Here is a 26,353-nt window from a genome sequence, read left to right as displayed (position 1 = left end):
AACGAAATGATAAGCCGTTTCATTCAGTTAATTACGACGTTTTTGTATCAGTGTAGAATCAGCTCAAGTAGTGTTTTGTTTTGATTCGTGTGGTTAAGTCACTAAGCCTCTCTATACAACGGAGCGGTCTAAGTAGCGGTTGGGTTGCGAAAGTTGAAATTCTTACTTACGCCGTTTTGTACCGTGATGCTACCATATTTCGCGCACGCTCCTAATTTCGCTCACTGCCATTTTATTCATATTTGTTGATACATTTTGGATTACATAATTGCATGTTATGTAACCATGGCTGAAGTAGAATCATTCAAAATACTAACTAACAAAAATTTCTTTCGCAAAATAGGTTTAAAATGTCAGTGAGCGAAATTAGGAGCGGTAATTCCGCAATTAAACGTTCTAGAAGTGAAAAATCTAGTTGGGTAAGAGCGGAACGTTTAGAATTTCGTCTGCGAAACACGAAGGACCGATAAAGTAAGTTTGTTCACTTTTTTACTTGAGACTATTTGAATAATTTTTCGAGAATTAATGATCTATCGTTGACAGGGGAACTACAAATCACTTCAATTTCGTCACCTAAAGCATACCGGCTAGCGAATAACGAGAATAACGATTAAGCTAACTCGAAAGAAAAAATTCTCCTGCGACGCAAAACGAACCTTTCACCTTGGGCTTCACGAAGCACTCAGTTTCAGCATAGGTAAATTAGAACACTAAAAATTATGATAAATAATAGTTACATTTTTAGTGATCATAATAAAATCACTATTTTATAGCTCAAAATTGTGTCGTGCTGAATCATTTCTGAGAGCGGCATCAAATTCAGCGATCCCATATTTACTAGAGATACACATATGTTATAGATACTCACCCAGGGCCAACGTTGGGCACACCGGGATATCCTCCGGGTCCCATAGGTGCCATATGGCGAGGTCTCATGTGTGGTGGATGCGGGCCGTACCCTCCACGAGGGGGATACATCATTCTTGGGCGTTCGCCATGGTACATTCCGCCATGATGGTCATACGGACGCTGAGGAGGATATCCACCCTGCATCCCATACCCTCCTGGATAAGGATGAGGTGCTCCATGTGGTGGTCCCGGATATGGCCCAGCCGGTACTGGGTGCGGCTGTGGACCCATATAGTTGGGATGAGCAGGTGGATGGCCACCCATGGGGGGAGGCTGTTGATGCGGAGGATGAGTGTGAGGCGGCATTGGCATAGGACCTCTGGAAGCCGACTGATGGTAATCTGGAGACCGTGAGTCATACTCGTGTTTGGTAGAGGTTGGGGGTACAACATTATAACTGCTTTCCTTGTCTTCCACCGTCGGTGTACGTGAACCGGCTTCCTCCGTGGCATGTTGTTCCGTAGTCCGACTGGCACCGCTATCGCTGTTTCCTCGGCTATACTGCGGAGGGTATTCTCGACCAACCGGAGGAGTATCGTGTCGATGGTGAGCCTGCCGTCCATTGTAATGTCCTCGGAAAGCTCCTCTGCTTTGAAGGTGAGCGGGCGGCACCGTCACAGTTATATTATCCTCGTAATCCGATTCATTGTCAAATACTATAGAATATGTTAAAATTAGGTTATTTTTTTTACTATTTATCATTATAACTAACCTTTATCGTCTGTTGGTGGGGAATCGATATCTCCATGTTGAGATACATCCTCATAACTCTCCTGAAGTTGATCACCGGTATCGCGCTTTTCGTTATCATCCCGTTCTTCCGGATTTTGTTCACCATCAACATCTGCGCTTGATGTGCCCGTAACGGACGTAATATTGGTCGATGAACTCATTGATTCAACCGAAGCATTAGAAGGATCTTCGGCCGGTTTTGTTTGCTTGTTTGATGCAACTGTAAGAGAAATATCATAAGCACAAATCCTACATTACCGCACTTCTGTAATATACCTTTCTGAACCACTGTCTTCGTATAGCCTGTTTCGTTTCGGAAGGCATTGACCGAGTTTCGCAGAAACCGGTTGGGGATAAGCGATCCCGGAGAGGAACCTTTCTCCTTGCAATCGGGACATTCGTTATCTTCCGATTCGAGCAGAGCCGTGCGAACGCACTCATCGCAAAACGAACTGCCACAACAGGGAATCATGACCGCGTCGGTGAACAGATCCTTACATATACTGCATATTAAGTCTTCCGGGATAACTTGCTTCTCCTCCGGTGGAACTTGGGATGGTTGAATGATCGGGTTGTTCTCCGGATCCTTGTCCCGTTCGATGAAGGAGCGAGGGATTCCGGTATTACGTTTGCCCTCCATTGCTTCTTTTGGCTAATCAAGAAAATGAAACGAAGTTTGTAACTAATTCAGACTCAGCAAGTTGAAGCAAAAATCTTACCAGCGGACCGAGAGGACAATTTTTAATCCAATGTCCTGGTTTGTTGCACCGAAAGCACTTGTAGTTGATGGGAACCTCACCAGATTGAGAAGCTCCTCGTATTTTTTGATAGCTGGTGAACACAAATAAGAAATTACAATTTAGAACGGAATTTTCAAACCCGTTGGCACATTTTTATGGCATACAATAAAGCATTTAGATGAAATTACCTGTGTTTAAACCTTATCCCAAGCAATGGCAAATGTTAGAGGATAAATAAAATAAACAAAATGACTAGATTTTGATTCGTTTTACGTACAGTAGAGGAAATGAGTGAACATGAATTTATTAGAGTAACAAGGTAACAGTTGTTGGATTGGATTGATTGAAAGTTAACCGTTTTTATGCGGGTAAAATTTGTGTTTTGACATACATACATACATGGATACCCTCATTAGAGGTAGATAAATTACTGATTGTAGTTTGGTTCAAGGTGTGTGCATTATACTCTATGAGCTAGGCAGCCCTGCCCAAACAAACAATTTTAACGTTTTTGTTATGCATATTAATCTCACCAAGATTTTAAGAACAATCCGCTCAGGATTCTAGAAGAATCCCTATCAGCATTATGTGATGAACTTGTCCCAGGTTTTTTTTTAGTTCCAGTAAATCAAATTGTCATTAAAACAGACAAAACACAAACAACAAAGCAAGCTCGCTCACAACCGTTTGTCCCAACTTTTGCGGATAGGGATACAATTAAGGGGACACGGGAGACCGTGTTAATTTCCCTATCTTTCGTCTCACTCTAACAATAATTATCAAAACTTTGTGGAAGCAAATCTCGAGTTTTAGTGAACCGATGAAGCTGAAAATTTATCGGGTTGTGCACTACATATATAGAATCATAGTGATACATTTTCGCATCGATATATGGAGTGGTTCTTGAGATTTGCTTCTTGAAATGGATAGGGTGATTATGATGACGTCCCGTGCGGCCTTAAAAGCAAAATTGTCATGACAATTTCAGGGTGGTACATTGTTGCAACCTTTTCAACTCGTGATTAATCAGTTATTTAAAACATAAAACCAAATTTGTTTTATGGATGGTGTTTGATAATGTGTCAATGTTTACCAACACAGAAAAGTCCACTGTAAGGCCGTCTTGTCTTCAGTGTTATGTACTAGACTCGACTTGCAGATATCAACCATCGTATTCATACATTTTATACAGGAACTAGGTATAAAGACATATTTCCCTGCCCTGGTTGGTGCCATGAAACCCATAGAATCTCTGCATGATTTTTCGGGGAATATTTTGGAGGTATTCAAAGATAAATTTCTAGCGACACCAAATAAGATGTTTTAAAGAATCACAGGAGAAATCCTTGAAGGAACCTCTGAGAGACATCCCAGACGAAGTAACTGGAAGAATCCCTTGAGTAATTTTAGAGGCATTTCTGGAGAAATGTCAAGAGAAATCCCTGGACGAATCTCTGAAGAATAGTTTGTAAGAATATCTGAAAAATACAATGGAGGATACCTTAAAAGCAGTTTATGGAATATAGCCTACCTGAATCGCTTGAAGAAATCGTGCAAGTACCCCTTCAGGAATTTCAGATGGAATCTCTGGAAGTACTACTTTAGGGATTCTTGTAGTTTCCTAAAGATATACATGGAAAAATCATGGAAGGAATTCCAGAAGGATTTCGAGCAGGAATCCCAGATAAAATCCTAGAGATATTTTTGAGAAAAGTTCCTTTTGAAATATGTATTAGAATCCTTGGTAGAACTGAAAAAGAAATTCCTGGTGAAATTTACGGCGAAATACTTGTTGAAATTTCTGGAGTAAACTCTGGTGGAATACCTGAAGAAATCATTGAAAGAATCTTCGATAGAATTTCTGGAGGAATCCTTGGTGGGAATACTGCATGCATCTTTGGTCAAATGCCAAATTGAATCTCTAGAAAGGAATTCCAGGAGCAATCTTTTGTGGAATTTTCCGAGGAATCCGTGGTGGAATTGCGAAATAGATGTGGGAATCTTTTCAAATCTCTCATGGGAGGAAACCCTAGTAGAATTCCTGGCGGAATAGCTTAGCTTAGACTGACTACACATATCAATGGTTGGTATTCCGTGATTGACCGAAGTCAGTGAAAATGCACAAAGAATCAACTAGAAGTTCGGCTGGGAGTGGCCTTAATCTTCTTCAGTGTGCATAATTCAGTGCCTCTATTTATACAAGGTCGATAACGACGCCGGCCACGTCCTTGCAGTCAGGTGGGATTGAGGGAAGAAATGTTAGTGTGTAACCTTTGCTATTTGGAGACCGTGGTTGCCTCTGCATCTCCACAAAGGTTACTGGGAGGGATGTTTGTTAATGGGGAGGATCGTTGGGTCAAAGGATTCACTTTGATAAGTGATTAGACCATGATAAATAGTTATTGGTCAGATATAAATATGTTTATATGTAAATATAATATTTTCATTTTATATGAGAGGCTGAAAGTCTCAATGATAAAGAAGGAAAAAAAAATTTCATTTGATGTGAACAATTTCTATGTAGAGGAAAATTATGCCGACACTTGAGGTGACGAACCATTCAAAGTTTGTTGAACAAATACCTAAATGTAACATTCATACAGCTGTCAGGACGAAAGCATGTGTTATTATATTTTACTCATTTGAAAAGAAACAAAAAAACTCGATTGGCTGGAACATCATAGAACACTCTTATACTCTTATGCCGACACTTACAGTGGTGAACCATCCAAAGTTTGTTGAATAAAGTGAACATTTCGCAAGTCTACACTTGTAGTGTCGAACCATTCAAAGTTTATTTTAATTACAAAAATAAAGGTAAAAAGAAAGGGATGTTTTGAAAAAAACAAATTAAACATAAATAATTCATATGTCAACACTCACAGTGACGAACCATTCATAGTTTGTTGAAAAATCATATTTACGTCCCACCGTTGTAACGATTAAATGTACAGTCATACATATTTTATAGATTAGAAATAGTAGCATGAAATGAGCTCACCAATTGATCCGTCATCCTTGACTGAGCAGCAACAATCCACTTTCAGCTTAACTCGTTTGCTCGGCTATATAAAGGCACTCAGAGAAAATAGGCGCGCGACCCGAGAGGGAAAACAACTGACGACTGCTCGGGCTTTCTTGACGCACTGCCAAGGAGCAAGCGTCAATGTCGAAAGATCAAAATGAACTCCCTAGTAAAATTCCTGGCGGAAACCTCAAGAACTACCTGATAAAATTTTGAAAGAATCTTTGATGGAGATTCAAGACGAATCCTGTGCAAAATTGTTGGAAAAATTTCTAGTAAAAAACTTAATCAAATCCATGTCAAAGTAATGTCTGGAATAGTTCCAGGTGGAATTTCTAAAGGAATGTCACGTGAAATTCCTGGAACACACTCTTGTGGAATACATAGTAGATTCCCTGGTGAATTTCTTCAAGGGATCCATGGAGGAATCTTTGGTAATATACTTAGAGAAATCCTCATTAGAATTAAAGGATTAATTAATGTTGAAATTCTTCGTAGAATCACTGATGAAATCCCTGGAGGAACCCCTGATAGCATTGCCATAGTTTCCTGGTGGAATTTGTGGAGGAATCCTGCGTGGAATTCCTGGTAAACACTAAAGGAAATCCTTGATAGTATTACTAGAAGAATCTTTGACAGATACCTAATGAAGTCCCTGGTGGAGTTATTGGAGGAATTTCTAATGGAAGACTTATGGTGGTAAGCTCCATCGAAGTTAATACGCCAATCGCGTATTAACTTCAATGGAGCTTACCACCTTTAATCCTTGACGGACTACTAGGAGGATTTACTGTTGAAATCCCTGGTGGAATTACTTGAGGAAAATTTTCTGAAAACGGTTCGAATAATGATGCTTTTGACAAAGTTTCTCATCCCATATAAGACTACCTGCTATTTTTTTTTCTTCTGCTTAGTTTTACATCCCAATCAATTGAAACAAAAACGATTATTGGTGTAGCCGTCATAATGCAGGGCTGTTATCTAATGAGTTTCTTACAAATAGGAACTATAGAGGCCCCATGCTTGAAATGAGAGATTAAAACCCGCACAGAAACAAAAACAAAGAGACCAAAAAAGAATCTTAACTTTTCATAAGATTTTACAGAGAATTAAACCAAAAATTACTCTATGGACACTTTTAACTTTTAATTATTCGTAACATACAAGTACTATTGCTCGTATTGACCGTATGCATTATTTTCAAGATTGTTATCAGTAATTTCATCAAAAACTTATTCAGGGTTTTGCCCAAAAATTTCTTCATGTATTGTTCTCCGAAGAATTAGCAAAGATAAATAGGTGTGTGTCTATTTGAGAATGATTTCGAAAGGAAATTTCTCAAAGTGACTTTTCTCTCTTCCAAAATTATTAAGTAGATAAACGTTAGCAATAATGATACTCCGAAGAATTCCCAAAAAAAATAATTTATTGATTCTTTAATAGTATTTTTAATGAATTCCGTTATGAACTTTGATCAAGATATCGATGATAATCTACTCTAGAAATGCCAATCAATCCGCATTACTCTAGAAATTTCCCAAGGAAGTATTCAAAAAATTTATCCATGGTTTTTTCCAGAAATGTCTCTAGAAAATAGTCAAAGGTTTTGTGTAAAATAATATATGTATTAAATAAGAACGGTCAGTAGGTAACACAGCGTAACAAAAATGACATTTTTGCGTGTCTCAAGAATCAAATTATGTGTCTCTAGTAGATTTGGTGTTGCTGAATCTGATGCCGTTTTTAGAAATTTTCCAGCACGTCACAATTTTTAGCTACAGGTCGTCAAAGTTGTATAAAACATTGGTTTCGTTGATGTTTACCTAAAATTTAAAGTATATTTTATCAAACTTTTTTGTGATCTAATCCACCAAGCATGTAAAAGAGGACGTAAACTTTCGTTTTAGATAATTTTTGGTTGAAATTTCACGATTAAATTTAGATTTAACCGATTTTTTTCAACATGCTTGCAGTCTTCATACAAAATTCTTCGTTACTCTTATATGGCAAAATACAATACTTTTCTAAACCATCAAAAAATAACTTTTCCGCATGAAAAGTATTATGAACTTTGATGATAAGTATTGTTATACACATACAGTTTGAATTCTGTGGCAAATTAAGCAAATAAATTTCCTTCCTTGCATGCAAGTTGGCTGAAATAGTCAATTTTTGCATTTTCAACACCTAATATCTCAAAAACCAGACGTGCTATGATAATTATGTAAACGGCAATGGATTCAGCAACCCTTAATTTAGTAAATAGAGGTAGTTTGATACTGGAGACAAAAACGTGTTCCGCAGAATTCTAAAAGAATTCCTATAGTAATCTCTGAAAAAAAATGTAGAAATTCCAGATGCACTGTTGAATTAACCTCTTAAAAAAATCTCTAGAATTCCAATGATGTATCTTGAATGAAAAAATGAATGCTAAGATAATTATTAAAAATATAATCAATCGAATATCAGGATAACATCCTGAAGGATTTTCTGGAGGAATTTCTAGAAAAAAGAGACGCAATCTCTGCAGAATATATAATTGTATAGGAATGATCAGAATTCTTAATTGCACCAAAAACATAACCTTACTGAGTTTGACAATGCTGAGATCATTTTGACCGTTAGACTATGATGAGAGTGTTACGTCTGTTTGTCTGTGTTTGAAGATTCCATAAATTTTATTGGAGAAAATACTAGAAGAAGGAATTCCTGGAAGAGTTCTGTATAGATTTCCTGGAATAATCCTTTGAAAAATTTGGAGCAATTTCTGAGACAAAGCTTGGATTAATCCATGAAGGACTCTATATGAAAATGTCTCTAGCAATAACTGGAAAAATCGGCGTAAGAACCCTTTGAAGGATTATTGTAGAATTTTCTGAATAATTGCTTTACGAATTTCTTCAACATTTTAAAAGAACTGTAGGAATCTTGTAAAACTGCTGGAACTTACTGGAGGTATCGGTGGAAAAATCAAAAAGAATGCCTGGAATAACATTTTGGAACATTTTCCGAGCAATTCATGTGGCAATTACTGGAGGTAGTTGTGTTAGATTTCCAGGAGCAAATTCTTAAGAAATTCCTTTAATTATTCATTAAATAATCCCTGGAGGAATTTCTGCTTCAATTTCTGAAAGGATATGTGAAAAATCAAATCTCTAGAGGAATTTCTGGATGGATGTCTGGAGAAGTCCAGACGAAAACTCTGGAGAAATCATTACCAATTAGATACGAAATATTGAGTAAGGGAGAGATGACTGTATTTCCATCTGCATTAATTAAAAAGACAAAATGAAACCATTTTGATCAAAAAAGAGACTTCAAAGTCCTTCCATTAAAATAGAGATTTTGAACCTGCTACCAGCCCTGTAATGATATTATTTTGATATACAGTCAACTCTCCCTTACTCAATATTCTGTATCTTGATATCGAGTTAGAGAGCCATAATAAAAGTTGGTTTTCATGGCTATTGCGATGGTCCCTTGGATCGTAAAACCAGTGCTTTGTGTTCTATAACTCGATACCTCCCTAACTCGATGGGCCCTTCAAAATCGAGTTATAGAGAGTTTATTGTATTACAAATATACACCTTTTCCTCATCAAGGGCCGTCTACTAATGACACAAAAAGTTGTGGGGAAATAGTTAAAAATGTCTCACGTAGATATATACCAGATAGCCCCAAAAATGTGTGGCGTTGATTATTTCGTAAGCAGACGTCTGAAAACATGTGAAGTGAAATGTGAATGTAAGTGATTAATTACATGAACAACTGCAAGTTAAAATGTGAGTTTACGTTTATTCGAGGACCTTAATCCCAAATGACAGAAAACAAATGCTGCAATATACAAATTGAACCCGTTCCAGGACAAAACTGCTGCCTTGTTCCAAATTCTAAGTCTAGATTTCCGTTAGGTATCCTTAGGCTATCATCACTCACTTGGTTGGATCGTACTCGGCCGTACTCTGGAACATCATTTCGCGAATCTTGTCCTCCTCCGTTCCGCTCATCGTCGACAGATCCACGTTGGACTGAACCGCCGCCGAGGCGCTATCGTGACCCTTCCTCGAAGACACCGCTTGTTGCTGGTTGCTGTCATCCTTCGGAGCCCAATTCTTCTTGGGGGCATTCTTCAACGGTATTCTCGCTATGATCAATGAGGTGTTCTTCGGAATTAGTGCAGCTTCTTCGCTGAATTCTGTCGAATGACAATCAGATATCTCGTTAACACCTTCGTCCAACCCAATCACCACACTTTACGCTCAAGAGCGATTATTTACCTTCCTTGGTTTGCGCATTGGTAATCTGGAGATCAAAATCCATCGTTTTCCCGAGTCGCTTCTGGTGGATGATGGCCTTCTTGAGGTCCGCCACCGAAATGTGCAACCCATCGAAAGTGATGGTATCGAAATCTAATGCGCTTTTAAACTTATAGTGAACCGACATTTTACGCCAATTACCCTATGCTGGGGGATCCCTGAAAATAATTATTTCCAACTTTTTAGAACGGACCTCAACAATGATGGTGATCAGTTATACGGAAACATACGTCTGTAGTAAGTCTGTAGCTAGATCTATAAAACTTAGAAAGTATTATTTTTTTATTCTTCTAACTGGTATTATTATTTCTTGACAGGTAAGGTACACGATGAGGAATAGGTACTTTATAAGCCTCACAAGAGACCAAAAAGGAACCAAGGAATACTTCTAGGTTTTTTTAAAAATAAAGACTATTCAGAGTATCCAGCCAAACATTTTTTGAGGGCACTTTTAAGAATTTCTATGGGTATTCCCAGGCATTACTCTAATTACTCAGTCATTTCGTTAGGAATTTTATCAGCAAATAATTCGTTTGACCAAAGTTTGCTTCAAGCATTGCTCTGCTGATTTTTTAATGAAATGTATGAAGTGATTCTTCCATGGATTTCCCTAAAATTGATCAAAGATTATCGTTCAGAATACGTTCAAACATTCAACAATCTTTTTTTGAAAATGCTTACAGAAATAACTCTAAATATTTTTGAGAAATTTCTAAACAAAGTCCTTAGTCATCCAGAAGTTCATTCAGTGATTTTTCTCACAGGTTATCCTAGGATGCTCTACAAAAATGTTTGTTCAGCACTTCTTCAAAATTTCAACCAGTACCTTGTATTATTCCAGAATTATTTCCATTTTTTTAGGATTTCTTGAAAACTTCAACCAGAGAATTCCCTTGGGATCTACAGGAATTATTCCAGAGATTCTTCCTGGGCTTTCTACAGGATTTTTTTTTTCAGAACTTTATTGAAAAATTTCCTACATTGATTTTATATAGTGATAAAACTTTTTTGTCTCAAGCATCAACATATCGCTATTTGTTTAATTTAGGGTTCTTGAGACTATTACCGTTTTCAAAAATGTCGTAGCACGTCTAGTTTTTAAGATATTGACTGTTGAAAATGCCAGGGGCGATTCCCTAACCTCAAATCTACCTGTTCCACGAATAGAAATTCTTTAATTTCAGCAACAAATTTTCATGTAATGAGTAGAGATTTGTTAGAAAAGACGATTTCAATAATTAAATTTTCGATTTATAATCTTAATTTGCCGAAATAGTAATTTTTAGAGTCGTAGAACAGGTAAAAAGTGAGGTTACGAGTCGCCACTGGAAAATGCAGAATTTGACGATTTTAGCCAACTTACATGCAAGTTTAGCAGCTTGAATGGCAAGGCAAACATTTGGCTAATTTGGCTTCAGAATCCAAACTTTGTGTGTTAAACAATACTTATCAACAATGTTCATAATACTTTCGAAGCTCAAAGGTTATTTTTGATGGTTTGGAAAATTATTATATTCTGCTCTGACCGGTCGACGAAAAGGTAATTTTTAAAACTTTTTGACGATTTGTAAGAACGATAAGTGTTATGTTTTGTCTCCGTCAAGTCTCGTGAATGTCGTGTAGTTCTTACGGTAGTGCAAACTATAAAAATGAGTAGTAATATAAATCATACTTTAAATTTTATGTAAACATCAATTAAACCAGTGTTTATACAACTTTGGCGATCTGTAGCTAAAAATTGTGACGTGCAGGGACATTTCAGAAAACGGCATCAGATTCAGCGACCCCAAATCTACTAGAGACACATAATTTAATCCTTGAACACCCAAAAATGTCGTTTTTGTTGCGCTATGTAATTTGATCATTGAGACACGCGAAAATGTCATTTTTGTTACGCTGTGTAATCGGAGAAATTACAAGACCAATTGCTGTAGCATTTACGGACGTAAATAATAAATGATCTTTGGAAGAACCCATGAAAATGTACAAAAGAAAACATGAGAAATCTTTGGAAGACTCTGCTAAATGTTACAACAGATTTAGGTTAGAAGTGTTTGAATCCGTGTGGTATTCTTTGAAGGGATTCCCATGGTTGAAGAATTACTGGAAACACCTGGAGGAATTCTTGTAGGTATTACTGGAAAAAATCCCAAAATGATCTATTAAAAAAACTTTTGAATTAACGTTTATGAATTTTCCTGAAAGAAATATTGTAGAAATTTCTGGAAGATTCCCTGGAGCATTAACCCTCTAATACCCAACCCCGCCTTTAGACTGGGTACACTTTGGAATTTTGTGTATTTTTTCGTAGCTCGGAAATTGAAATGATTTTATTTTTGGCTTAAACCTTGACTCATAACATGCATATAAGAAAAGTTTTTTATGATTTTTGAAACTTTTTTGTATTATTGAAAATTGTTTGAAAAATTGTATTCTTATATAATCTTCAAATGCCTGGGATTCATTTAACGTGTATTATAAAAAATCGTACCTTTTATATTTTTCTACGACCAACCTATCACAGAAGAAGAGCCTGATGGTATTGAAATGATTTCAAATCTGTTTTTCCGTTAGTTACACGGAAAATAAAAAATGTTCCAGAAAAAAATTGAAAAAATCATATTTTCAAAAGTATAGTAAAAACTCTAATTTTTATTATTGTCAAAAATCAGTAACCAGAAGAGGCTTCAAGAAAAATTGAAAAGGATAGGGATGTTCAAAAATAAAAATAATAAAAATCAAAAACCAAAATTTATAAATTTGCGAAGAAAAATAAATCATTGCCCAAACCGTGTTTAGAATGACTTTAGATAACGAAAAATTATATTTAGATCGAAAACAAAAATTTGGGTATTAGAGGGTTAACTGAAGAAATGAGTAGGGGAATAACCGGAAAAATCTCTGGAGGAAATATCAAGAGAAATTTCTAGAGGAGATCATGTGAGAATTTCAAAGCAAATTGTGAAGGAATTCTTTTAGGCATTCTTCGAGAAATCATGGGAAATTAAGCAAAAAGAGACTAGATGGAAACCAAAAAGTAAGAAATTCTTAGGGAATAACACCAGATTACTCTAGCATTTTGTTCATGATTAAAGAACTCCTAAGTTAAGCAAACACACTGTGTCTTCTGATTACAAGTTCCCAAAAGTATGTTTCAGACATACCAGCAAATCAGGTATATTCCAGTAAAGGGCAAACATTCATTGATGAACTCCCGAGTCCCCCAGGAATGTATCCAATAATTCTTCTGTAGAATATCGTTCAACAATTCTTCAAGATGTTATCCCTTTCTTTCCCATTACTTTGATCGACAATTCCTTCATGAAAAAAGCGTGTTTGTAAAAACTACTTGCCAAAACATTGTTGCAAATGTACTAAATTTTTCAAAATTTTTTAGACGGTTTTCAAAAGTAAATTGATAATTCATCAGTTATTTATTATTTATTAGTATTCTTCTGATTCGTTTTGTCCCAAGTTCGTCGAAAATCAATGGAGCTCAGGAAAGATATCAGGAAGTTCTCTAACGATATTTTCAGTAATTATCCCAGAGATTACTCCTGGGCTTCCTTCAGAGATTGTTCCATGAATTTCCCAATGAATTTCTCTAAAAATTGCTTTAGTAAATGCTAAGGAAATGTTTCCTGAAATGATCCAAAAGCTGTGTATATAATCTCTGATAAAACATCTTGGGAAATATCTGATAAACTCATGCATGATAGAGCTTCTACAATGACCTGATAGTCTTGGGGGGTTCTCTCAATAAATTGCTTGAACAATTATTGGAAAAATCATAAAACGACACCCAGTGAAATAAGTTGAGAAGGAACTCCTGAAAAACTTCGAGCAGAATTTTCGAAGAAATATACAGTATTGGACAAAACATTTGAAACTTTTTCGATTTTCCATACATAATAACCAACTTTGGTAAGCTAGATCTCAGTTATTTATGGACCAATTTGAATGAAATTCTGGCAGAACATCAGACATAAATTGTATTTTAACATATATTTTTGAGTGATTTTTCCAATCACAAATTGAAAAGCAGTAACGGTTTGACTAAAATTATTTTTTGACGATTTTTTATAAATGACATAACTAAACAAATTGAAGGAATAGCTCCATGGTATTTTCAGCAAAGTTGTAGATTTTAACGAGATGAACAAGTTTGCTGAAGACAGTTTTTGTGTAGGATTATAAGATTTTGAGATACAGTGATACCTCCATGAGTCGATGTTCCATGACTCGATATCGACTCATGGAACCATACTAAAAACAAAACTTCATGGTTACTATGATGGTCCCTAGAATCAGCTTTCCAAAGGATTGCTGTTCCATGACTCGATATTTCCATGAGTCGATGGTCCCTTCAATATCGAATCATGGAGGTTTCACTGTAAATAGTTTTAAATTTTTCGTCGAAAATTACACTTTATCTATCGGTATTGGTTTTCTGAGGGCTTTCCTGAAAAAAATCTGGAATTGCACTAACCATTTGCGAAACTTTTGTAGGAATTTCTGTAGTACAAATTACTGGGAGACTCTGCGATAGCTCTGGAATAATCATCGAAAAATACCCTGAAGCCCGTCGTCGAAAAATCTTGGCAGGAATACCTGTAGAACCTGTGGGTGTCAGATAGATAGATCACCAAAGGCGTAACCTGTAGTGGTGGTATCACATTTTTGCATTTTTTGCTTAAAGCCGCGTCATAATTTATATGGCATAGACGCAATAATATCTCGGATGTGATCCAACGGACATTCTGCGTCATTGATAGATTTGATGCCCATTTCAAATAATTAATCTATTCGAAGTGGACATTAATACTATTGGTGACGATCAGTTTGCCTTTTGCTAACCAGAATAATCCGTAGCCACTCTTACTATTAGCTAGCTAGACACATCGTTATCATATTCGACGTAGGGAATATTACTCTGAGGAAAATTACTAGTAGATTCACTAAGATTCATAAGTGGCGCCAATCTTATTTTAATATGGTTTTTACATTGTCATAATAAGAAATACCTCTTTTGTAACAACGGTATAAATAATCTTATTCCAGCTTCATTTTCGCAAAATTTTCATGCAGAAAGTAGGCGTTGTGAAGCATTGCATTTGCCACCGAAAAGTGAATCTTGTAGGAGACTGTAATAGAAGCCTAAGGTAACTTTACTCTTAAATATTCACTATAAAATGACTATGGAAAGTAAGAAGCTGAGATCGATCATTGGGGTACACTTGCTAGTTTCGAGAAATTGTTGAACAGACAAGGAAATTGACTTTTTTCTTTAACTTTCGGGCTGTCGCGCTGTTGTACTTTGTACAACCGTTGTGATTTAAATGCTATCATTTTGCCACAAACATATCTGTCGATTCCAAACCGAAATGTATTCCTCAAGAATCTTCTTAAGAACAATACTCGACAGTTTTTATGTACAGTATGACCCTTTATATTGCGGTAAAATCAATAAATGTACATGAAAGTCGCATAATAATTAACGCACTATGTACAGTTCGAGTAAACCACAGTTTTAAATCGGTATATCTCAAAATCCATATGATATAGAAACTTGGGGTCTTTAGTAAAGTTGTTCTGGAGGTGAAGCGCTATCTGATGGTACCTCATTTAATAAGGAGCTTGACGACTAGTGGGCATGGAAGTTTTACTTTTGTTTTGCAAATATTTCAGGATCCTGATCATTTAGAAGGATGGCTTCTTCGGCAAAGTTGTTAAGTAAGTTAAGGACTATCATTGTTCGAGCTAGTTGATTCAAAATTTTGCCACTAGGAGGCGCTAGTGTGCATGAAACTTTTGTTTGCAGATATCTCAGGAGCCTGACCACTTAGAAAGATAGTGTCTTTGTCAAAGTAGTTCAGTAGCTCAAGGACTATCATTATTTGAGCCAAGAAATAGGATATTTTGCCACCAGGCGGTGCTATTGAGCATTAAATTTTTGTTTTGCGGATACTGCAGGATCTTGACTTTTTAGACAGGCACCTTCAGCAAAGTTGTTTAGAAGCTCAGGAACTATTATTATTTACTTTCATTATTAACAAAATCTCGAACGTTAAGGATTAAACAAAGAAAGAATTTGAGCTACTGAGCAACTCTACCGAAGACGCCATCTTTCTAAGTGGTCAGGATCCTGAGATCTGCGAAACAAAAGTTTCATGCTCGCTAGCGCCGCCTAATGGCAAAATCCCAAATTTCTTGGCTAAAATGATGATAGCCCTTGAGCTACTGAACAACTTTGCCCAAGACGTCATTTTTCTAAGTGGTCAGACTCCTGGGATATTCGCAAAACCAAGGGTGTTGTACAAAGTACAACGCGCGACTACTCGCGTTACAAAAGTTCGCGCGACGACCGAAAGGTTAAGGGTGGTTAAACAAGAATCAATTAAAAAAAGTGTTAATTTTTAGTTTTTTGTGATATGGGTTATAAGATACTTCAAATAATGAACGATAACTAGATTTTTTCTAGCATTTTCTAATTACTATGGCATAATATTTACCTGATTTAATTATTTCGTGGTAAAAGAAACGAACTAAGCTTCTGAGCTACCTAGGAAAAAGAGCGATAATTTCAACATTCTCACTGGCATTTTCTCTTCTGCTGCTTTTAAATTCTCAATTATGCAAGGAATTCCACAGAAACGTTTAAAAAATCTATCCACATTTTTTGAGGATATCGACAATAATTCTTAGTTAATTACCGTCGAACTCCTGGAACTTCAATAGGAAAGCGCAAAGATTTTTTATCAGTTTTGTTTTTTTGCCATTCTATGGCATACATAAAACTTCAATGAATTTTGGCGAATAAGCCAATAGTGATGAATTATTTTTCCATAAATGCGTTCACGAGTTTCTTTCTTCGGAGTTAATGAATTCGGAATTACTAAGAATTCTTTTCTACTGAATGGAATTTAAGATCTGAAGTTTCAAGCTACTGTTCTATTCCGGTTTTATTATGCCCTGATCCAACCACATTTCGAATTCCACCGAATGCCGATCAACATATTCAACCAACTTGTCCTTGCAAAGGTGTTGCTCGTGATTTAGTCTATGTGCTGCCTATATTGCCTTCAGTTTGGCTTAATTTGGAAAGTTCAAGATAACAAACTTCGGAGGAAAGTGGGCGTGAAAAAACTGAAATGCCTCTTTATGCCTATTTTTTGTGTCACAATAGATCTAAATGGTCGCAGTGAATTAAATACCCAACAAGGAATAAAAAATGGCTAGTTTTTATTTACCCTGCTCAAAATTTACGTGACCTTTTCAAGGCATACTCTGTCCCTTGATATTGTTCGTATCTATTGTGGCTTGGTGATATGTTTTGCAAATTTAGCAAATTTATTTTAATGTTTACATAAAATGTAGATTTGGGAAAATTCCTGATAATAAGTACCATATTTTCGTTTATAAACATATATTTTGGACTAATGTTTGCAGCTATGATGTCACTTTTTAATAACTTTTTTTATATTTCTAGTCACTAAAGTCACTATTATTTTGCTGTCTGACCGCTACTTGCAGGGATACAGAGAAAATTAAACTTCGGCAAAATGTATTTTGCTAATTTTTGACCGAACATACAAACACGATCGCATGTATTGATAAGCGCGCGATTCTACATAAAAATCAAAGATTATAATTCGATTTTCGAGAATTTGAGTAATTCAGGAATTCATCTTTTCTTTCTAGTTGTTTTAAATAACAAGTTTTCTAGAAGAACAAAATGGTTATGAATCTGTTACATTGATGCATAACATTAAACGATAAAACATTCCAATCGAATGAGAAAAACATTTTCTCAACAATTGTGGGATTGTTCACTGTAACATTTTAATCATGTTTTTTTTGTCATGTTTCCATTCTAGCTTCTGTATATCCGAAGTGGGACTTTTCGGGAAATACTGGTTTCTATAGTCTTTATTAGAAAGGCTTTCAGCCCTTGCCTTTTCCTTCTAAATTACGGACAGCACTAGGCAAAAAAGTCAAGATTTATGAATTATCGTTTAAAGTGGACGTTTACTGTAGTAGCATTAACGACTGTTTTGCTAAATATATTGCATTTTTTGTTATGGAGGTCAGGTGCTATTTATATAGGTATCATTGATGCATACCTAGAATTTGTCCAAAAACTAAATAATCGAAATAAAAAGTTTTGCTTGGAATTTAAGCCCCTTTTGTATGTATAGTATCCTTACTAAGAAACTACAGTCGAACTTCCACAACTTGATATAGTCTATAACTCTATGGATTTTTCAGTCCCTTCATAGTTCCATACACTGTGCTCTATAAGTCGATATTTCCATAACTCGATGTCACCTGAGAGGTAAATTTCTCTCCATAACTCGATATATATTTAATAGCCATTCTAATTCGGAGAAACTTGAACAAAATTATGTCTTAAGGTGAATAATTATTTGTAAATTGTAATAACAGTTGAAAAACATGAAAATAAAAATATCAATTGTCAGTAAAAATAACATGATTTTCTAAGCATTTTGAAAAAAAGTTTTTAAATAAGAGTTTTTATAACAAAGTAATGACCCGATTTTATCAGCCCCCGATTTTGTCTACCCCGATTTTTGCTTTTTGACCTGATTTTGTCAGCCTAATTTAAATTTGTCAACAATTTGTTATAGTCATGTTTAACCACGTTTACATCAAAATTGATGATGATGTTTGATGTCATGCACGCATGGGCGTAGCCAGAGGGGATAATACCTTTTATTAAGTGTTGAAAATCGATATTACCAATGTAAGGGAGGGGGAGCCCCTGATAAAAAACTGGCTACGTCCATGTCCGTCGCCCTTTGGAAAGTCCATGTAACCATGTAACACGTCAAAATTTTAAAAACAGGAACAAAATAAAATGACCCGATTTTGTCAGGTTCCCCATTTTGTCAGCCTAAAATTCTTTCAGAAGTGATCATAAAAGTATTGGTAGGTAGGGTGCCGGTACCAATGGTTGTAATGTACCAGTAGATTGGACTATGGAATAAAACGTACATTTTTCGATAAAAACGACATGTGCTATTTTTGGTGGATAGATCGCCTCTAGTTTAGTCGATTTGCCAAATTTCAGCTTTTTGTCTTATCAAAAAGTCATATAAATAATTAAGTTTACGTAAAAAATTGGCTCCCTTGCACCAATAGTAGCCGTCGTGTTCCAGTAGTGGATCAACGGTTGGAAGCAGTTTTTAAAATGGATGTATAAAAATGAAGAAAAGTCCCAGATATGATCTTAATGGTTCATTCGAAAGATATTAGTTACTGTTCCGAGGGAAAAATGTTAAACCTATGTAAAAATTTACTATTTTGTTTAAAATTCCTTGTATCATTCCCGAACGTCTACTACTGGAGCAATAGCGCAACTACTGGAACACGTGTACCAATAGTGGCTCAAGCGATTTTATGTTAAAAAATAAGTTTTATCACTCTTTTTATATTTTTCCCATATAGTAGAGGTTGAAATCTTTCTGTTAACGTCAAAAGATCTCAGTTAGGGCTTTTCGTTATTTTGTTATGATTTTTTATAGCTTAGGTAGTCCACTAATGGCACTGGCACCCTACACTGATATTAAAACTCCATTATAATTTATGTGCGAAAACCATATAGAAGCAGGTTTTCTGCCTCCAACAATCTTTTATGTGCCACTTTTAAATTTTATTTGTGGACAATAAATTTCAAAGTCTATGCATGTATATACCACTAGCATTGCAATGCATTATAAAGGTTACATTAGTACAACCTATTTAAGCTGCCAATATTTTTGAAGAGCACAAACTTGTATACCAACGGTTGCAAAAATGTATCGCCATCTTATTTCTTCGCTGCTACTGTACGAGTTTTCCCAAAGTATTATCATTAACAGTAATACACATCGCATTTCAGCCAAATATGTGGATGTTCAGTGTATTATATCTGGGATAGCAAGAATAAGTTGTAAGTATTATAAAATGGTTGAAACATTACAGATTAATAAGCTATTTTTTATGTTACAGCTGTCCAAAAAAATGCAATCGCGTCGGAATCAAATTCTAAGACGATGAACTCCAATGAACATGTATCCCGCTCATGCAATGACTATTGGTTAAATCATGCGATGCGCTGGACGCAATGGAAGAACACAGTGGTCCCACATTCTCCAGCAGCACTCGTACAGACTCCCAAGCTCTTGTTGGTATCATCCCCGTAGCTGCTAACATCAACACGACCAGATAATTTACTATTTCGTGGATTTCTAACTGGATCCCGTTAGAATATGTATTAACTTTTATTCTCCTTAATAAATGTGTATTACTGTATGCGTATTTGATTTTCATCATCATTTTTTTACAAAAAGAAAAATCGTAAATTTTTTCGACTAATTCATTTATTTACTACTCGCGATCACAGATAAAATATATTAGCGTGACCGTTTGAAATAAGTTGCACCTGCATTTGCTTTATGTGTGCACTGCATTTAAAAATGAGCGTGACAAAACTTTTGTTTTTTATGTGCGTGACTAATTAATTGCAAATGCCAAGCTTGATTGCAAAAATCTATGGGTGCTGCACATAAATTCCAATTGGAGATTGAGTTCAGTGTACAAGTACATCCATTTTAAAAATTGCTTCCATCCGTTGATCCACTACTGGAACACGACGGCAACTATTGGTGCAAGGGAGCAAATTTTTTGCGTAAACTTAATTATTTATATGACTATTTGATAGAATTAAAAGCCGAAATTTGGCAAATCGACTAAACTAGAGGCGATCTATCCACCAAAAATAACACATGTCGTTTTTATCGAGAAATGTACATTTTATTCCATAGTCCAATCTACTGGTACATTACAACCATTGGTATCGGCACCCTAATATACAATTTTTTTTTTCTTCGATTTCAGGATTTTTTGTGTTGATATATTCCATAACTCGATAACTCTATAAGTCGATGGTCTCTTGAACATCGAGTTTTGGAGAGTATGTATTTAGATTTAAAATGAATAAAGAAAGATTTAATAACTCTTAAACATCAATCGAAATCTTTTGACCATTTTTAATAGAATGATAATCAACTATAATTTTGATATGTGTTTTGCCTGCGCCGTGAAGTCCTACTATAGAAATAGAATATAGAAATAGTGCTAATATAGTGGCTCAATCGATAATAAATACAAACATATGTATTTTCATGGTTTTCATATTTTTTCCTACAAAACCAAGATAAAAAGTTTTAAGACGATGCAAACACAATGCAGCAGATTTTATCATTCGATTTTTGACCCTACCTTAGTTTCTATAAAACCTATAATTAAAATTTTTAATTTGTTTATTGTAAATATTTATATTGTTGTATTCATAACATCCCTGTTTTCACAAAAATATCATGTTTCTGTCAAGGATACCATATTGTTAGAAGAACATAAAAAATAATACTTACTCAGTTTCTGTGCTAGCATTAATTTATTAGATGAATATTTAGTTTTTCTTAAACAATCACACTGGAATCGGAGATTTCCATCTCAAGGATTATTAGCTGTGTTCAATGACTTTGATCGAACTTGCTCGTGGTTGGTTGTACTAGCTCGTATTTTTTGTCAACAAATAACTGTCAAAGCTACTTCGAGCAACTCCAAGCTGCTTTCTCAATGAACGCTCTTTTTACTCTTTTTACTAATTTACCGGAATTCCACGTAAAAAAAAAAAATTCGCGCACTTAACAATCCGTATCGCTTCGGAATTTTGCTTTTTTTCTCAATGTTTACGTTTTAAACGTCAAAAACACGAGCTACTGCGAGCTGGTTGAACTAGCTCGGACTCTAGCTTCCAACCTGTTTCGAGCGACTCGGAGTTGGTTGGACTCGTCTCAATGAACACAAACCCGAGCGACTCGAAGTAGGTTGGAGTGGCTCAATGAACACCAAAAGCTGACTCGCAAGTGGTTGCAACCAAGTTCGAGCAGCTCGTTGAACACAGCTATTATCTACACTTTGAAGGTTATGTTTCACTGAGTGCCCCTTTGCGAAGCCCCTCGAACACATAAATTTGACCAAACTAAACAAATTCCATTTGCCACTCGTATCCACCAGGTAAAATCAGTAACGATTTGTTGTGCACCACCCAAAACCACACATTATTACGCTAGTTGAACATTTTACGGCTTTTCACTTGCCGATTTGCACACAAAACACATTCGCATTCAGAAACCGTAATCAATCCTCCATGTTTGAAGCAGCGAAAATTTTCATCCCCCTTCACAACGGAGTACGCTTGGGCCCCACTCTTGAAATGCGTTTCTCTTGCGTAATCCCACCGTAAACGGCTCAATTCCACTTCCAAACTACTCACTTGCATACGGGAAACAGAATGCACCACTTTTTGTACGAAAATTCACTACTTTTATGCACTTTTGGGATGCATTTTACGCGACCCGAAACCGGACTGTGTGCAACAAAAATCTTTTCACTTTCGCGTTCATTCCGCACGGCAATGACAGATGATGATGATGATTGGCGTCTGGCTGTCGCGAGCGGGACGGTGACGTTTCAGTGCAGTGTTGCCGTTGCCGATAATTTGTAAACGATACCTCGCCTTACATTACAAAAGGGACAATCTCCATAAAAGATTTTTCAAAATTAATGCGCAAAATTTAGGTAAATGCCCCAAAGAGCCATTGGTAACCAAGTGTGTAATTCCTCGCACAACTTCTGATCTCGCCCTAAAAGCCATTGGTAACCATGTGTGTAACTCGTTGCTTCTGAGCATTTGAATGGATTTTCATGTTATTTAACAACGCTATGCACAGCAAAAAATAATGTAATTTGCATCGATGTAATTCATCCGATGTAATGAAAATCCGATGTAACAGCAAAAATCAGATGCATAATAGCATATTTTTGATGTTATATTACATCGCCCTGAAATTACACGGAAACAAGATTATCATTTCTCATTACATGGTTCTTGCGTAATATTCACATCTAAAATATAGAAATATTACACACAAACCGCTGCAACCAAGTCATTCCGACGAACGTTGTCATATTACACAGATTCGAATGTTATTTTGCATCTCTCATTGATGCGATAGTAAGTCTCGCAACACTGCCATAGTTTGTTTTGCGCATCATGGCGGTCGATGTGGCAATCGTTGCAGTTCGTGTTGTTTTGAGTTTCGTTGCGGCTTTTGGTAAGTTTTATTGGAAAAAATCTCATTAGAACGAGTTTTACACGTAAGATACTAATATTTCGTTTCAATTTCAACAGGTACGGCTCATCTCGGTCGCAGTAGCTGTAAATTCGGACACTTTCTTCGGATCCATCACCTTCCTCGTTCGGAAGCAGAAGGTTCCGGTGCCACTCACATCCAGGATGGAAGGAACAGATTTGGAATACAAGTCCGAACGTAGGTATTGGGGGAAGTGGGGAAGTTTCCCCATAGCAGGAGGATGGAAGTACAATGGCAGAGAAGCCTACGGATTTTTGTTGTGCACCTGGATGAGCTGGAGAATGTAACCAAATACATCCATGAATGCCCGATCCGGTGAATCCCTAATACAGCCAACCAACGATAACGATACAGGTAAGTAGGTGAAAATCAATGGTAATCTAGTAAGTACAAACACTCAAATTATGCTGGAATGGCAGCGCCTATGCCAGAGGATTAGCCCTGCCGAGGTTAGTCCTCTATAACAATATTTAAAACGGCAAGAATGTTCTTTTTCTTGGCATTACGTCCTCACTGGGACTGAGCCTGGTTCTCTGCTTAGTGCTCTTATGAAAAGTTCCGCAGTTATTAATTGAGAGCTTTTTTTTTGCCAAAGTTGCTATTTTCGCATTTGTATATCGTGTGGCTGGCTTGGCAGGTACGATGATACTCTATGCCAAGGGAAGTCAACGAAATTCCCATTGCGAAAAGATCCTAGACCGACTGGAAATCGATCCCCGACACCTTCAACATGGCTTTGCTTTGTAGCCGTGGACTCTAACCACTCGGCTAAGGAAGGCCCCGGCTAGGATGTGTTAAAGTGATATATGCACTGGCACCATCACTCTGGCACTCTTTAAGTCTATGCTGGCACCTCCCCGAATAAGTACCGCAAGGAGGTTCCGAGGAGAAAAGTTTCTGATGCTAAGGCTCCTTAGGGTTTGTGTATTCGGTACACATCTACAATACATGGAAGGGTTTGGGTGAGTACAAAGTTGGTTGTGCGGCATCCTCACATTCCCTGAGTTATCTTCTCAGGAGTCTGCGTGCAGATGGGTCCATGTAAAAATACACAATCAGTTCTTCAGAACTGTCCCTATCAAAATAGCTAGAACATATCATGTAACTCCACAGTAATGTCTTCTACTACTGAGGAATACTTCTCAAGGTGTTTTAAGGAATACTTCTCCTAAGTTCTTAAGGTGTTCTTTTGAAACTCATCTAAGAATTTTGTAATTTTATTCATTCATTCAGCCTGTTAGTTACAAAACTTTCAATCAGGTAAAGGAAAAGACATATTTCCGAACATTCTACCAAGTAGGGTGCAGAGTTACTTGGGCACTTCCATGATTCACTTTGGCACGAGGGTTTTTTCTCGGCCGATTTGTCTGAAAATTTGCAATTAGAAGCACTTCAATACGACGCCTATGTGACCAAATATGAGCTGAGTAGCTTTCAAAAAACCCCACTGCCGAAGTGAATCAAAAGTGCCAAGAATAGGATCCGGCCCTACACAGTATTGGACAAAACATTTGAAACTTGTTTGATTTTCCATACAAAATGGTCAACTATGGAAGGCCAGATCTCAGTTATTTATTGACCCATTTGAATGAATTTTTTACAGCAAATCAGACATACAATTTCAACAATATAATATGAACGATTTTTCTATTTGGTCAAGAAATTTTCTACGGTGAGCTCCATTTGAAATGACATTTCTTTTCAACTGCGTACTGCGATCAAAGAAAAATGCTTTTCTTGATCATTTCTTGCAAGAAATTTCCTACGCATCGAGATAGGCGATTACTTTTCTGTTGAAGTGCATACTTCCCATAAGAGTTCAAAACAGTGGTCACAAAACTGCGGCCCTCAACCAGGTTTTGTGCGGCCCGTGGAGGGATTTTGCATATTGGAGTAGTGTGGCCTGCTTGTTGTGATTTCAGAATTTCAAAATTTATAATTTGTAAAGTGTAGCAATCTTTTCCTGTAGTGGGCCATTCGATTAATTTTAAGATTTTCTTTTTTGCCATGTGTTGAGCAAGGGAATGGCTAGACATTAATACTATTGGTGTCGATCAGTTTGCCTTTTGCTAAGGGGCTGTCCGTTAATTACGTAAGGGTTTATGGGGGGAGGGGGGGTCTGAGATTTCTTACGCGCCATACAATTTATTTTTGATTTTCATACAAAAATCTTACCATGGGGGGAGGGGGGGTTGAAAAACCCCGAAATTTGCCTTACGTAATTAATGGACCGCCCCTAACCAGGATGATCCGTAGCCACTCTTACTATTAGCTAACGAGAAACATCGTCATCATGTACGACGTAGGGAATATTATTATGGATCCGACAGAAATAAGGACAAACATATTTTTTAAATATATTTTTTCTCAATCTCCAAACGTTGCGACTAATATTTGAATAGTGCGCTGTGTTCGTAAACATTGTAAGAATGCAGCGCAACACATGTCATTATGACAGTTATGTCGGGAACGAGTCACACGTCGCGTGTCCCACACGCGCGTTCCGGTTTGGTGGGCGCGCGACAATACTTTGAGGAAAATTACTAGTAGATTCACTGAGTAGAAATGAGTGGCGACAACCTTATTTTAATATGGTTTTTACATTGCCATAATAAGAAATGCCTCTTTTGTAACAACGGTATAAATAATCTAATTCCAGCTTCATTTTCGCAAAATTTACAAGTAGAAAGTAGGCGTTGTGAAGCATTGCATTTGCCACCGAAAAGTGAATCTTGTAAGAGACTGTAATAGAAGTCTAAGGCAACTTTAATCTTAAATATTCACTATAAAAATGACTATGGAAAGTAAGACGCTGAGATCGATCATTAGGATACACTTGCTAGTTTCGAGAAATTGTTGAACATACAAAAAAAAGTGGCTTTTTTCTTTAAGGATATATGAACGTAATGATCAATAAATACTTTTAACAACAAAAAATGAAATTAACTTGAACTACTACTAAACAGCCTATTTTTGTTAAGACTTGACGACAATTGACATTTAGGACTCTAATCTTACGTAAAAGACAGGAGTAATCAGAATAGCACTTAAATGACAAAATCATTTCGAGTAGACAGTATTAGTAATGACACTACTGCACTACTATTTCAAACAAATTCTGATGGAGCTGCTGATTTTCACAATGCTTCCTTTTCTCAGAAGCAAGGGAATATGGGTATTTTTCAAAAACTACCACGTCACAATACTAATAAAAAACAGTGTTCATGTGGGCACCATAGCCTAGTCCGTCTGAGTATTGGTCCTGGTAGAGGGGAAACTTGGCAAAAATCAGACCGAGGGTTCAGCCTTGACAAGTTAAGCTGTCAGGCAGCTCCAACTGAATACCATATAAAAAATATTAATAATTTTATTAAATATAGTTTTGCTAGTTTTGTAATAATTAATATT

General features: G+C 36.4%; 1 protein-coding gene and 1 long non-coding RNA gene across 12 annotated transcripts in view; one reads left to right on the top strand and one right to left on the bottom strand.

Moving 5' to 3' along the window:
• Nucleotides 1–22,238, bottom strand: part of LOC5575771 (E3 ubiquitin-protein ligase RBBP6) — a 79,688-nt gene extending 57,450 nt beyond the window's left edge. For 4 of the 11 annotated variants that reach the window (XM_021849104.1, XM_021849107.1, XM_021849112.1 and 1 more), the window contains exons 1-8: nt 22,066–22,218; nt 9,684–9,880; nt 9,343–9,601; nt 2,570–2,581; nt 2,361–2,472; nt 1,918–2,293; nt 1,622–1,861; nt 869–1,565 (exon numbers count right to left, since the gene is read on the bottom strand). In XM_021849104.1, coding sequence (XP_021704796.1) covers nt 869–1,565; nt 1,622–1,861; nt 1,918–2,293; nt 2,361–2,472; nt 2,570–2,581; nt 9,343–9,601; nt 9,684–9,849 — 1,862 coding nt within the window. In that variant the 5' untranslated portion in view covers nt 9,850–9,880; nt 22,066–22,218. Of the gene's footprint in view, nt 1–868; nt 1,566–1,621; nt 1,862–1,917; nt 2,294–2,360; nt 2,473–2,569; nt 2,582–9,342; nt 9,602–9,683; nt 9,881–21,157; nt 21,239–22,065 lie in introns of those variants that run through there. The other 7 variants (XM_021849108.1, XM_021849110.1, XM_021849111.1 and 4 more) reach the window with 5 other exon arrangements.
• LOC110677762 lies at nt 19,305–20,042 on the top strand. Its single transcript, XR_002501175.1, has 2 exons — nt 19,305–19,674; nt 19,734–20,042. It is a non-coding gene; the product is annotated as an uncharacterized LOC110677762 (long non-coding RNA).
• Nucleotides 22,239–26,353: the final 4,115 nt, after the last annotated feature.

This window comes from Aedes aegypti, chromosome 3, assembly GCF_002204515.2.
Source record: "Aedes aegypti strain LVP_AGWG chromosome 3, AaegL5.0 Primary Assembly, whole genome shotgun sequence".
NCBI classification, from domain to species: Eukaryota; Metazoa; Arthropoda; class Insecta; order Diptera; family Culicidae; genus Aedes; species Aedes aegypti.
The sequence above is the reverse complement of the archived record's forward strand: the minus strand, read 5'-3'. Positions and strand labels throughout refer to the sequence as shown.